This window comes from Nyctibius grandis, chromosome 8, assembly GCF_013368605.1.
Source record: "Nyctibius grandis isolate bNycGra1 chromosome 8, bNycGra1.pri, whole genome shotgun sequence".
Lineage (NCBI taxonomy): Eukaryota > Metazoa > Chordata > Aves > Nyctibiiformes > Nyctibiidae > Nyctibius > Nyctibius grandis.
This window is the reverse complement of record NC_090665.1, coordinates 1,006,725-1,022,155: the sequence shown is the minus strand read 5'-3', so window position 1 is coordinate 1,022,155 and position 15,431 is coordinate 1,006,725. Positions and strand designations below refer to the sequence as shown.

Sequence of the window (15,431 nt, the reverse complement as noted above, 5' to 3'; positions counted from 1 at the left end):
GAAGTGTTACATTAACAGGTCAGCTAGGCAGAAACCCCGTGTCTTGACCTCCAGTGCTCAGAAGGTTAGAGAAGTATTTAAACACATCATACTCGTGCTACAGCAAAACCCAGTGATGACACAGACACTTAAGTCACATTTGTAGTTCAAATTAAACAGTAAGAAACTTCCATATTGCAACATGTAATCATCAGATTGTGTAATCATTAGATTAACACTTCCATAACGTGACAGAACTTTGATTTCTTTTTTTTTACCATGATATTGCTTAAGTTGAAAATAACTTTAATGGAAATTCCTTCCACAATCCCCCCAAACCCCAAGAAATCCAGACTGCTTAAATCTCTGTCCTGCAGCCCTTGTCTGCCTCACCAGTAACAACTAGCAGGGATTCAGTAACCCCTGAGTAGGGAGCCGTCAGTCTCCACGGCAGAGGCGTAGCTAATCCTTGGCCTGAAGACCCAAAACACGTAATAATGCATACTTCAGTTTAGAGAACTTTGGCATATGCATTCCATTGGCCATTATTCCTACACCGTGACCGCAAGGAAGGAGAACACCACTAACATCACCTAGAACCACTGAGTCCTCTTGTGACAGGATTACATTAGAGAAACTGAATTAGGTTTGCAGAGACTTTTATTCCAATACTATTTACTCCAGTACCTCAGGGGATATTATAAGCTGCGTGTTCTTCTGCTCTGCCACTTATTTAAAATCTCCCCACTTACTGAGTCTCCGTTCCCAGGAGCATCTCCACCTTCTCTCCTGCGTGGTTGCTGAGCACGGCGAGCCTGAAGAGGTGAGCCGCACAACTCTGCCGTGAGTAGAGCACAGTCGAGGTGTTCTTAACAGGAGAGGCAGTCGGGTCCTCGCTGTCACACTGCTGCACCACCAGCTGCTCCCTCAAGGAATAATCTGTGACATTGTAACTCTCTTCACTGCAAAACAAAGGAGGGAAGGAAAAAAACCACAAGGTTAATATTTAGTTTTCCAGTAAGTCTGTCTGGAAGCAAACTCTGTCATACAACCCACTTCTAACTACGCAGTATGGCACAATTTTTCTGACACCTCAGATCCTCATCTTTTCCATTTGTTTTTTGAAACTACCAACTTTCCAAGATATAAAGCAGATCAGTTTTTAAACCCTGCAGAATTACATTTCGTGGCACAGTTAAATGATCCTTGGCACTCTTGAGATGGTGTAAGCTCAACTTACTGCACTCAGTTTGAAAACAGGCACAGCAGTTGTTTAGAATTGCGCTGCTCTCTCTTCCGTAGCTTCAGATGAACAACAGACCTTGATTTTAGAATGTTATAGGGAAAAAAGTAAAAATGTCCCTTTTCCTGTGCCTGTAAAACTGGGTATGTGTAGTGCTTCCAGATAAACACTACTGATCATGTTAACTACAGGATAATCATCTGTACTCCTCGTCCATCTGCACTACAAGGTCTAGTCTAAAAACTATTTTACAACATTCTGAAACATAACCCGAGTCACTTGTGAATTTTAAAGACAGGCAAAGGCTTGTCAGACACTATTGGTCTGGCAAAACGCACTGCACAATTTACCTTTTAGAAAGTACTTTGTAAATAAATACACCAGCTCTAAGTGACAGCAATAAAGATGGCTACATCTGCTCAGTAACTCCCCGAAAGCAACCAGAAGGAATTCTAAGAAATGAAGCAGTTAGAAGCTTTGCTTTCCGTATGGTTGGAATGTAGGTGGAGAGGTGGCCAAGACTAGTCTTCGCTGACACAATGTTTGGCACAGAACCAGAACACCACAGAACTATTTATGTCAAAGACACTCTATGCTGAATTACACCAAAATGATATGATGGTAGTTTTCCCAGATAGGTGAAAACATGCAAACACGAGACATCACAAATCAGAACATAAAGTGTTAGTGATTTTAACAAGAGGGACTTAAACTGAAATACACACTTCCCAGAAGAGCAGCCTTTCCAAATTTTTAAAGCTCTGAAACATTGTTAAAAAAACAGTTAAAAGAATCCACATCACTTACTCACCAAATAGCAATTGATCACAAGAGAAGCCACCTGAAAAGGTCTTTTTGTTCCACTGAGGCTCGTGAGCATGTTTCCCAGCATTGTCTTATATGTATTTGCAAGTTTACCAGGATGTATCATCAACCCAGGACACTGAGAAGCTAATTACCTCATAATTTCTGTGAACTTTTTTCAGGTTTATTGTCCTACACTGTTACAAGAGAAGACAGAACAAACCTGCTTCCACAGGCATAAGCCAGTTCTCCCCCCAGCCCGTATATGGCTGTGTGTCAAATTTTGCAGTAAATCAATACATCAAACTTTAAGGTGCAACTATACACACTCCACCTTAAAGTAAAATCCATTTAGACCTCAGTCTCGAGGGCTGAAAAGCTATGCTAGAGCCTCAGATTACTATGGTTCATTAAAATAATTTAAATTGAAAACATACTTGAGAAGATTAATTTTGCTGCCAGAGATCCACGGAAACCTGAGCGCCGAAGTGGTACAAATCCAGCCCCAGACACCTGGAGCTGAAGCTGTCTGAGACCTGACAGTGACACAGGCCCCTCTGGCAGGTGCAGGTGAAGCGTGTTCTGCCTTTATGGTTGCTCAAGTGTTATAAGACGATGGACAGATGATGGCTTCACATCTGTTGGGATATATTCTACCCACTCTGAACTGTCAGAGAAACACCTGCGAATACCTCAGCAGTTAATGTACTGGTCTTTATAATTCTTATTTTTAATCCTCCAGAAAAAGAATTGCTAAAACACAACCGAGCAACATTGTGACTCAAAACACAAGTTATTGCTGGGTTTGTGACTCATGCAGCACTAGAAGAATTTCTCTATTAAAGTGCTGACGGGTTTACAGATTGTGTTGTGTTTGTGGATTGTTGTGGAGTAATAGTTTCTGCCAGCACATCTAGTGTAAAAACAAAGTTCTTATTTCAACTATGTGGAGTACATTTTTACTTGTGTTCTGTAAATTAAACACTTGAAATGTTTTGGGTTTTTTTCAGTACAGCTTTGTACATTCTCAAACAATCGAAACAGTTCCATTAATACCATGTTCTAATGCTTCTTGCAAGTATTTTTTCTTCTCATCTTTTGTTGCCTTTTGGGGCTTTACAAAGGGAGCAGAAGCAAAAACAGACAAGCTTAGTTAGATTTATCATATAGGAGGACTGAAATCACTGTAGCTCATAAGATGAACACTTTCCTTCCCCGTTTCTTCCTCTCCAAGTCTCAAAATGGTACCAACAACTGCCCCCCAGCCCCTGGTGTTTTGCACTCTGAGGGCTGGAATCACAACTCTCCGTTCAGGTACCATGGGCAAAGGCACAAATGTACCAAAACGTCCAAGATTGTTGGTGAAGAACTTAAAATGGCTTAAAAACCTCCCCACAGTTCTGACTAACCTAGCTTTTGATCAGTGTTGGCTCCATGTTCCTTAGAGTAAAAGAATTTAAAAATAGATCCCATAGGAGATGAGATGGAAGCAATGAACTCTTTTAGAGCTCTGTAAAAATGCAGCTAGGTTAATGCTATTCCACATGCCTTCTTGAGCCCCAAAGTAGAAAAAAAATACAGATTACAAATAGGTTTTGGTCTAATTAAACGAATTTAACATGAGCACACTGAGGAGCTGGGAGAATCTTCAACAGTTAAGCATGTGGAAAGCTAAGGTTTAATTTCTGCACATAGATCCCAGGGATGCTAAAAGGAATCTTAATTCAAATGTACTCTGTGTCCATATCCTTTTGGGAGGGTGTGCATGCAGCTCTTCCCTGAAACAGAACAAGTTTAAGTGTACTGTGACTGTCCTACTGTAGAAAGCGTGTTTGAAGAGGGGAGGGAGTAGAGACTGTGGATTTCAGTTTCACGTTCCCCTAAATCCAGCTCTAGATTCAAAGTAATTCATTTATCTACAAAAAGATGCTACTTATCACTTGAGGACAGTTGTTTCACGTGCCCTCTGCAGTAGCTGAGGGTTCCTATTGAAATAAAAAAAAACCATTTTGTATCTAATATCTATCTGTCAGTCTCTCCCTCTTTCTTAAAATGTATACTCTAAACCAGGGAAAGGCTGGGTGGTTGGTCTGGTGGGGGATTGTGGGGCACTTTTGCTGGCTTGGGGGGGTTTTTGTTTGTTTGTTTGCTTTTTAAAGCAGTCAGTTCACTGTTTCAGTGTGGGCAATCCCTGCTTAGCCAAGGGCAGACCCAGCAAAGCCAGCCAGGGATGCTGCTGTGGCTATTTGGGGATCTTGCTTCTGAGAAAGAAATGTAGTCTATACATTTGCATAATGAATAAATGCATTCCTTACTAATTAATCAACTAGTCTATACATTGGCATAGCTAATAATAAATTCATTCCTTACTAATTAATCAGAGATGAACCTCTACAAATCCTATTTCTTATCTCCATTCAAAGCAGTCTGATCTGACTCCACAAGGCAGTCTCATCTTTCCGCCCCCTGTCAAGCTCACGAACTCTCTCTCCCCCTTCCCAACGGATGATGAAACGTGCCGATACAGCTGGAGGGAGCAGATGGACAAGCAGCAATGTCACCAGCTCAGCCAGGCAGCGGAGTGACATCTAACGCATTCTTTAAAATTACTCTAGTCAGGTAACACAAACATGCCAACATTCATTTGCAGTTTAGAATTGAACTTTTTTGCTAAATTTTTATTTAGATTCAGAACATGAAACGAGGACTGTTTTATATCCCTTCCCAGGGAACACATGCGGATTTTAGAGGCACTTTATGAGGACCAGATATCTACTGATGCATCATCTGTTCTAGGCCACCCGTACTGTAACAGAAGGGTCAGTCTCCCTGTTTCTGTTACTCTTTCCAGCTGTGCCGGCTCTGAAATCCTTGGTGTTCCCTGGAAGTTACTTTGTATTTGTGCTTGCCTTCAGTTACAGAATCACCCCTGGCACCTTGAGAAAAACCATGGCTTTGCCAGCAGCTGTGCCCAGGTGACATTCCCAAGCAGCAGCGAACCTTTGGGTGATGCCCAGTCCAGCTGCATTCCCCTGTCAGGGTACCTCGGGGGCTGACAAGCCATAGAGCATTCAGACAGACAGGATTCCAGCCGTATCCTTAGGGGTGATGGAAAACAGAACAGTCAATAAATGTACACTCATTGCAAAGTATAAGCCTCTGCAGTTCACCTGAAATCTAAAAGCACTCAGGATTTAACTGGTGGATTTTCTGAATAGCTGCATAAGGCAGCTGTTTGATTGTATATATAACAAAACTTTATTAATAATATTCTGGAGTTCTGAACTCTGCACAACAGAGCTAGCTCATAGGCAGCTTTGAGCATTAATAACTAAAATATGTAACCAGATCTTCGTGGTCCCGGGAGGGCATGTGGAACAAAAGGAGGCATTTGGCTTTTGGGAGAGTTCAAAGGTAGCTGTACCCTGTTTTTAGCAGAATATTGTTGCAGTGTGCGCTTCCAAGCCTGCAAAAGGTACCAGAGCAATCAGCTCCTCTGCAGCCTGCTCCTCTGCTCGGGCAGTTGTGAAGTGACTGCTAGAGACACTGCCACGCCAGGCAGGGGCACACACGTACCTGAACCCAGCAGCTGTGCCCATCAGCTGTGCAGCAGCGGCGTGGGTGGTACTTACACCCGTCCTTGTGGGTTAGAACAGGGAGAAAACTGAAAACTCCTTATGAAGGAAATACAAACGCAGAAGCAGTATGGGTATTTAAACTAAGCGTTCTCTGTTTTAATAAAGCACTAATTCCATCATACTTTGTGGATCCTGGAATAGTTTCTTCACTAGCCCAAGAGAAAGCAAATCTCCCAAGTAAATCTGCTCAAGTAAAAAATACAAACATTTAAACTCAACTAGCAACTAATATTTCTGTCCACTGCTGTGCCCATGGTCACACTGGGGGTGGGAGCCCAGATCACCAAAAGCTCAGATATTATTAATACGCTTATTCACTGCTGCAAGGACGTGCCTCGCGCTCAGAACAGCTGGGGGGCTCGCAGAAATCGCTCCTTCTCAGTGACACCCGTTTGTTCAGGGGGTCTTGGGAGAGGGACTCTGAGAATCTGATCTGTAACACGAAGCATTTCTAATTTTGGCTTCTGGGCCCATTTAGGACATTTCAGTTCCAACAGCTGGAAGCTGTTATAAATCAAAAGCCCCAAAGTTTGGATAAGACATGTTGTTGTAAAGATCTGTGTTATAATCTGGACACCGAGCCATCACATAGGAAACCAATAAACAGTGTAACAACACAGATAATGGATTTTCCACTGTTTCCCCAGCTCAGACATTTACTTCGCTACCAACACAATCCTACGGTCACAGCAGGCCCATGAGAAAAGAAATGCACTGTCCAAAAAGCGCGATACAACTCTGATGTGCTGCCAGGGGTTTAACGAGGGACTTTCACAGACACATTTCAGCATAAGCGTTGATAAACGCTGGATCTCAGGAACACATCAGTAAGGTAGCCGGGGAGAAATCTATTCACTGTTCTTCCCATCTTTATTAAAAAACCCCTTTCACTTAAATATTCTTTCCTCTCCATCTTCATTTACCTTTCTCTTTGCTTAAATATTAGCATTTTCTTCCCAGATTTTGTGTCACGCCTCATTCCTCAAAATTGCTTACTTCAATTCTGAATTTGAAGTTTCAACAAAAGGGTTTCTTTTAAAAATAGCTGGTATTTGGCTTAACTAGCCAACCCAGATGCAAAATAATTGCTCTTCAAAACAGTTTTTAGCCTTGGGAATAAGGTTTATCTATCAAGTATTATCTAATCACAGCAGCAAAAGGTGTAAATTCCATTAATTTCAATTATTCTAAAACTCCTCTCAAATCCCGTGATAAAAACGTAAATGGAGCCTGCCAGAAGTGGTCTCCCATACATCGTTCTCAAACCAGCCCAACTGGGGAATGAAAACTAACACTTCATCCTTCCAAAACCTCTCCTTTGCGAAGGCATCAGGGATGAACTTGTTAATTTGACAATTTGGAATTTCAATTGCATTTGCCAAAAATACATCCTGTTTAACAAGTGGCTACTTGTCATTTTGAAACGCAGTTTCTAGTATCGAGTGATATTAGAGACTCACACACCTACATAATTCATTTACTCCTCAGACGTGGCCTGTTAAAACATGCAAATGGCTTCACAAATGTTTACTGGACTTAAAACACGTTTAGTCCGTGTTTCCTCGTTTAAGGCTGCAACTCTACCAGGCCCACTTACTTCTCTTTGAATCTCCTTCATTCTTTCAAACAAGCACACGGCTAGAAAATACGTGTAAATGCCATGGATGCGACCACGTTTGCTGACCCACGGCCACACAGTTGGGGTTTCATTTCCCCTGGGCTGAGGCACACCCAGCAGTCGAGGCAACGGTAACTCAGCTCTTCTCTCCGTGCCTCAAGTTGTTGAACACAAAGGTGGTTTTATTGGGGAAGCTCTTACCTCTTCTTCTTGGTGATGATGAGGACGTCATTGAAGAGGAAGAAGTAGACCTGCTGTTTCGAAGTTCTTTTAGAGAAGAGCCCAGTGTCCTCTACATATGCCGTTAATTCGCCCCTTTTCACTAACCATCGTGACGAGGAAACCAAGGGAAATGGCTACAAAGCAAGAAAATAACATTTTAAGCCTTCAAAAGCAGAGATTTTTAAAAACCAATTAACAGAGTATTATATATTTGGGAAAAAAATGCCTGAATAAACTGAAAGCTCAGAGGTGGTGAGTACAAGCACAAAAAGCCGTTATCAAGGTTTAAGGTATCCTCATCATTGATACAACACACAAGTCATAGCCTGCAAATACTTGAAAATCACTCACGCACATGACCTAATTGCTCATCTAGGAGAAAAATGAACAGACTTGATTGGTCCTACTGGGCATGGAACAGGCTCTGAGACCTCCTAAGGAGATTAAAAATAACAAGACTGTCTCCCAGGAACAGGTAAGGTTTTGCAGAGCGAGCAGTCGTTGGTTAAGCACGTCTGAACACCGTGTTTTCCTCTCGGTACCTCACAGCTGGTCTGCCTGAACAGCTGGAAGAGTCTCAGCTTCTCATCTCCAACATGAGGGCTGCTGCCCACTGCCTGTCATCACACCCCTACGGGCAGGTAAAATGACACCATGCATAAACCTCCAGCCCTCAATTCATAAGGTGTAGGTAGAACCATCCTTCCAAGGTAACTACCACACCAAACCACTTACGTTTTCTCCCTTGATAGCCAGAAGTTTTCCAAGTACTTGCTGTCCTCATTAGGAGCTCTTGAAATACCACACAGTTACCTGTCCAGTCATAGCTTTATCTAAGCTGGGTAATTAAGGATTCTACAGCTCCTCTTACTCCTCATCTAGTTAATGTAGTTGAACTCTAAATGTTCCATGGAGCAGGATCTCCATTCCTGTCTAGGGTGAGGACCAACACCTGCAACAGCCAAAGGAAGCCAGGGAGGATGACAGCTGCCTAATGTGATGACCAGCCTTTATTAATCCAAATTATTCCCAACTGCGGAAGAAACAGACACCACAGAAGGACCTTTTGTTTCTCTGGGCCACGAACACGAAGGGAGATGCGAGACTGCACGTCCTGGCCACAGAGAGAACAGATCATCTCTGAAGCTGTACCACGACACACGATGCCAGAAGGACAAAGGTCCACTGCAGTGCTGGCAGCTGCCCCACTGCCCAGGACTCCTCAGCCCATGACCTCAGTGACTGGTGCTCGCACCGAACCGAGCAGAGCTGCTCTGGGGGAATGTTCTTCAGTGGGAGGCAACATTCTAAGCAAAGATACTGACCTCCTCCGTGGGGTTCACTCCTCATCCCTGGCATGACCTGTTTGGGTCCTAACTTGAGTACCGGAGATGATAGTACTTCTGTCTCCGTGTGCCTTTGGGTGTTGCCCACAGGTTGGCTGGAGCACCTGAAGATGCTGGTACCAAAAGGGACCGGGCTCCGTGGGCAATGTCTGCAGGCGAAGCCTGAGCTGCCCAGCCTGTCCCTGGTGGGTTCTCCAGCAGCAGGTACATGGTACCACTGGGAAACGAGAGGCATCCACCCTGCCCACCCTTACTGATATTTGTACCCAACACCTGCCCCAGCAAAAGGGTGCTTACACCTAAATGTTATGGAGCATATAATATATTTTTATTCATCCTAAGCAAAATAATTGAATTTTTGTTTCTACTTTACATTGAAGTGCCTTTCTGCTCATCAAACGTTCCTATTTGCTTTGCTGCTGTTCAAATTCATTATTGGTCTTGCATGATTAAGCTAATGAAGACAACTTTTTTCCCCCTCATTTAAAAGCACCTTTCACATGCTTGTAAAAAGTATTTCTTCATTCAGCTTATGAGCCGTCTCCATTCTGCATGGGCTGTCTTTTTATGTCTTTTAATCACTTTAGCCGCTCTTCACTGAGCTAATTCCACCTTGTCAATATTTGCCCCGTAGTATTATGCCAGACCCAAAGTCCAGTGCTTTGACTGCCATCTCGCTCTTGGAAGAACAGAATATTAACTCCCTAATTTTACACGCAGCCACCCTCTTGGTTTTGAACTCTGAGGTATGATTTTACCGTGACTCTGAAGTGGCACAGGACAAGTTACCCCAGAGATGCCTTTTCTGCCCCGTGTTCTTTACAAGTGACTGCTGATAAATACCAGCACGTTTCATTTATCCACTACGACCCTTCTAGACTTGCATTCATGCTTCCAAGAGAATATTAGCAGGAATATGCTTCGGACGTTTCTTCCCTGTTAATCCAAGCCCACACATTCTGTTGTGATTGATACGACTTCTTTGCAGGTTTCTATTTTTGTATTAGCCATTAGTTTATTAAATGCATTTTCTACTGTATTCTCCGATTTGGAAATGTAGAATTGTGTTTCAAATCCCTATTTCACAAATAGATTTGTATCCAAGTCTCTGTCAGTGAACCAGAGTAAATCAATGTGGTTATAAATCACTGTAACTTCAAGGTCACTAACTGATACTGTCACTCATCTCAGATCAGTGGCTAACTTTGACCTCCACCAACCCAACCCTAGTCCCTTCTCCCAGGACTGTATCCCAGCATTTTTCTCATGGATGGTCATTTTACTAAGGGCACATCACTAAACCTCCCAGGTTCTCAAAGGCCAGCTTAGCTCAGCGCTTGGATCTGACGCTCCCAGAGGAACTCCCACCACAGAAATCGAACAAAGTTTTATATTAACATTCAGCTTCAAACAAATCCTCATGCTTTCCATCTCAGCTCTGCTGGTTCAGTACCTTCAAGGGACATGAAAATCAGTTTTTTAAACAAATGGCTTTTACGTTTCCTGAAACGCAGCAGTGGTTCCAGGAGAGCATACAGGAACATGAAACATCAGCCCACGCCCTGACAGTGACACCATCGAGCTTTTGTGACCTTACAAAACTGACAGACTGTGTCCTAGATGGTCCTTGAACACAAAAGGCAAATAAGTTTGTTTTGTGAACCCAAAAGTGTGTTTGCAGAAAAAACTTTTCTCGTGATAAAGATGAAAAAATTAAGAATAAAAACTTCTGAATCTTAATTAAAAAATTAAATTCTACAGATTAGCCATGTACCAGTGACATAATTTTCGAGCAGCTTCTCTCGTACTCCCGTGGAATGCTCTACCCTTACATCTAACAAACCAACAAACAAAAATCCCAGAGCACCACAGGAGGTTGAGCAGGAACAGAAATAGTTCACCTCATTTATAATGGCTATAAAACAGAATTACAGCACCCTGATGGTCGTTTTACAGACAAGAAGTACTTTAAAAATTTCTATTTGAGCATGAACTAAAAATTCCTCTAATCTGTACTCCAAGTGAGTTAATCACATTTTCCTAATGGACTATATTCCAGAGGCAGCTTGCTTTTACCTTCATATTAATTTTTCCTTAATTGCCAAAAGGGTACATCACGTATAGCATCTCCTTTCTGTGTAGAACAAGCTGTCAGAACTTCAAACGTGCTGAAACGTGGCCAAAGCAGCCGTTCATACGCCAGCTGGCAAGCTCCCAAACCACAGAGATGGTCTAAACCACAGAGTGGTTATGTTTAAGACGCACAAAGGAAAAAAACTTGCATAAAAATACAGAAAAACAAAATAAAGATGTTCTTACTCCCATGAAACTGGTGAGAGCTGCTACAGGGAGGAATTACACAGGCCTCTCGCTGCTGCAAAATCAGGATGGATAGTGCGTGTCCTCTTCCTGAGGGGGAGGTAAGGGACCAGAAACCATTTAACACTTCAACACTTGGGTGCTCCTGGAGATCTGGCAATGGGAACGACAGCGCCAGCAGCTCGCCCAGGGCCTCACGCTGATCAGACCTCTGGTTCAGACTGTCCAAAGGTGTGAGACCATCGTCACCAGTGTTAGCAAATGTAGTGATGTCACTTGTTAAGAGATGGTTTATATATTGTTATTGTTGTTATTGTTATAAGTAAATATTACTGCTTTCAGCTTTTAGTCAAAGTTTGAAAATAAAATACTTCAGACAAGTTGAACGACATCTTTTTGCAGACAGCATTTCTCAGACTGAGCAAGAGCCTTTAAAGAACGGTGGTTTTAAAAACACAAACCTCTGCTTACTACATGTATGATAATAAAAACTACTTCTCACAAAAGAACACTCATTATGTAACAGTACGAGACATTATTTATAGAAAAGGTATTTTAACAAACATTGAATAGAAAAAAGTCAGTGTACTTGAAGGAGTATCTTGAAAGTACAATAAACCCCCTACTAACTATGATTATCTCTGCTATTTTTCCCTACCGAAAAGACTGATTGTAGAGGGTTTTTTTTTTAATAACAGCCTAAATTGTATTTTCAGTACCAGAAAGAAAAAAACTTTTTCTTAGGAAAAAGGGTACTCCTTAGGGGTACTGGGCCTATCCTGCACACCCCACCACCGAGCAGCAGCAGTCGGGCTTTCTCCTAATGGCAAAATCTTCACAGCAACTTAGTCTTCACAGCAAAGAATACTTAATTCACTATATATTGAAAAGCCACTTCCCTATAACATAACCCTTCTACTTAAAATGAAAATACTTAAGAGCAGTTTTAATTTTTATCCTGCCATAACAGATCTTTGCAAGAACTACTGTGTGATATGAAGGTGCTATTGAAGTTCCACTGCTGACTGTATCAGTTACAAATACTAATGCACTCTTTAAAGAAATGCACTATTTGTTCCTCCACTGCAGTCAGAAATCTAAGCAGAACTTCAAATCTACATATGATTTATGGTCAGAAATATCCCCAGCATACCTTGATTTTAAATTCCAGCTGGGAGTTGATTGTGTACATCATTTCTGTCCTTTCCATCTTCCGAGCACCTTCGTTGCATAAACGCACCAGCTAGAAAAGAGATTTATTTAACAGGTTTAATGTACTCCAGACTTGTAACACAAACTTCTGTTCCTTTACAAAATACACTTCTGGGGAAGCATAACATTTACAAAGGCACTGACATTTTCACGCTGGGTCACAGACATCATGTTTTCAAGAGCAGACTGAACGTGGCCCCGAGTGACCGGGCCTGGCCTGACAGCCCGTTGTGACCTCCTGAGACCCCCCTCAACCTCAATTATCCTACAACACTGCGATCATTATTTATTCTTCAGGGGAGTGCAGATGGTGCAAAGGTTCAGCCCGAAGTGCTGCTGAGAAGGGTTCTAGCTCTCTGATCCGAGTTAATGATCAGCTCCAGAACAAACACCCTTCCGGACGGACGCGTCTCCTGCACGCACCCGCCTCGCTCGCACCAGGGTCCCCACACAAACGCTGTGGTACTTGGTAAACTGAGGCAAGCAGCAGCCCAGAGAAAGTTTCACTGCAGCTGACCTTTAGAATGCAATTTCAAAGCATGCTACAGTTTTACTGAAGCCTGCACACGGGGGCATGGGGGCACGTAAAAACGGGGAGGGGCAGATGCATCCCCTCAACCCCACGACATCACACGTGGATTTTCCGACCACCACGGGCCTTTTCTCCTGTTACAATCGAACACTTCACACACCACACACTGCTCCTACAGAAACACCCAGCTGTGCTGGCAGCCGTGCAGTGTTGCTGAGTTTAGGATATTTTCCTAAGTAATAAACAGACAGTAATTCAGGCAGAAAAACGATCCCCAGTGGCCTTTCTTAAATAAAACAATTTGGAGGTTTTACGCTTCAGTGCTCCTCTGTTTGTATTATTTATGCATGGAAAACATTGATTTTTCCCTTGAAGCAGACAAGACTGTTCAAGGCCCAAGGTAATGCCCAGCCCCAATGTGCAGAGAAAGATTTTTGTCTTCGATAAAGAATGCCCAGTACTTCACATTTCACAACAGTCTGTGATGCACGATCGTTTCTGAAATTCTGAGACCTTGGAGGCAAAAAATAGCCAGTGCTTAGATCCTGAGGCTTTCTTTTAAAAGTGTTCTGTTTTAAAGAGCTGTCTATTTCCAGAATATAAATATATTAAACAAATGGACTGGAATTTCACACCAATTAAAAAAACCCTGGTAATCTGATTGCTCAGGTTCAAATGGAAGGAACCAGAATTTATCATCCAAGTAGGTGCTGCTGAAGTGCACCATCTGTCTGTGGACATGGACTTGTGCTCTGCTTCCACCACTGATTCTTGGCAAAAAAGCCAAAGTTCTCTCCTCTCTACAGGAGAAGAGAACAACTTTGAACAACTGACAGAAGGCGACCTGGTTAACTTACAATAAAAGCAGAGAGAATGCTTAAGTTTGGTTAAAAGATTCAGACTTTCTCTTCTCTGCTGTCAGGACAGGGGTTTGGCCTTTTTTATCCGTATGGCCCACCACAGGCTCTCTGCTGGAACGACTGGCAGCAAACGGGACACATTTGTCCAACTGCACAATGAAACAGGTGAGCAAAACGAGTAACAAGCATGAAAATTCACTCTCAAGTGACTAACACAAACCAAAAGCAGCCCCTTCTCACAGTGGATTTTTGAAATGACAAAAGCACACGGTGCAATTTAGGAAGGAAAACAGTCAAAGCAGAAAAAATTCTGCATCCAGATTAACCTTTTAAGAACACACCTTGCTCACTTCTTTCAGAGCTTGCTTGCAGTTCTCGTATTTTGGTGAATCCTTGGGCGTTTTCTGACAAATAGTCTGAAATAAAATGCCAGTGACTTCAGAGGAGTAAGAAGCACAGATTGTAACAAATACAGAATTTTACATACATATTAACTGACACCACAGAGGAGAGGTCACCGCTGTGGACTGGGGTAGTACTGCAGAGAACAGAGTATTCAATGTCCATAAATGAACTAAGTAACCATCCAGATGATCAAATTCATCAGTGCACAATTTGCAAATACACAGGAGAACAAAATTATTAGTCCTGTTTCTGGATCCTACCACTGCTAGAATCTGAGCCTGGAATTTCATCTGCACTATTGCTGGTGGTCCAGCTCGTCCATTTAGTTCTAGCATCTGAAATACCCTGAATATTGGTGGGGACTTTGCTTCACAAGTGTTCACTTGCACTTCACCACACTTTCTAAGTCACCCCGTAACCTGCACAGGAAGGGAACATCTCAGTGTAACACACTGAGGGGAAAATGAGTGTTATTGATATTGCTCCACTCACAAACAGCTCCCATGCCCTTGAGAACGGAGTTCATTCTTCAGGGGGACACTGGGACCCTCTTAACTGGGGGTCTTAACGACCCTGTCCCTGAAAGTATTTACTGCAAACAGACCCTCATCTATATGATAGGAAGTCTTGGTTTTCAATCTGTAGGGTTTAATTTTGATCCTAACACTATACACAGTTTCTGTCCTAGGTTCCTCCTTGGTTTCAGAGTCATTTTGACCCTTTACTGTACAATTTTTCCATTAGAATGTCTAAATATTTAACTCTTGAATGGGGGAGCAGGAGCAGTCACAGTAAGCAAACAAATGCTCCAGTACTTCACAATCAACAGACCAGTATCTACAGCCCTGTACCTGGTCTAAGTAAGAAGATACAAAGAGACTGGAATGAACTAGGAATTGAACATGGAAAAACGCTAACATTACAATAACATGCATCATGGAAAAATAGAAAAATAACTCTTTTCTCACATCCATCAGTAAGGGAAGACGAGTGACCCTCTGCATGGGAAGGATGAGGAAAGAGATCATGGGTAAATTCCGGCAGTCTTCGTGGGACTCGATCCGTGACAACACCTCTTTAAATGCTGGATTTGTGGCTCTGGGGGGAAAAAGGGGGAGAGAATTCAACGGTATGTTTTATCAAAGAATTGTGTAAGTTCCTAGATTTAAAATAAATAATGATTTTAATAGGAAAGCGTGATTTGAAGGAGTCATAACAAGCCTTCAGCTTTGTTTACTTGGATATGCAAGACC

General features: G+C 42.4%; 1 protein-coding gene across 1 annotated transcript in view; it reads right to left on the bottom strand.

Moving 5' to 3' along the window:
* Positions 1 to 15,431, bottom strand: part of ARHGEF26 (Rho guanine nucleotide exchange factor 26) — a 49,079-nt gene that overhangs the window by 5,098 nt on the left and 28,550 nt on the right. Inside the window, exons 8-12 of the mRNA XM_068406514.1 lie at positions 15,147 to 15,276; positions 14,115 to 14,189; positions 12,323 to 12,412; positions 7,484 to 7,638; positions 732 to 941 (exon numbers count right to left, since the gene is read on the bottom strand). Coding sequence (XP_068262615.1) covers positions 732 to 941; positions 7,484 to 7,638; positions 12,323 to 12,412; positions 14,115 to 14,189; positions 15,147 to 15,276 — 660 coding nt within the window. The remainder of the gene's footprint in view (positions 1 to 731; positions 942 to 7,483; positions 7,639 to 12,322; positions 12,413 to 14,114; positions 14,190 to 15,146; positions 15,277 to 15,431) is intronic.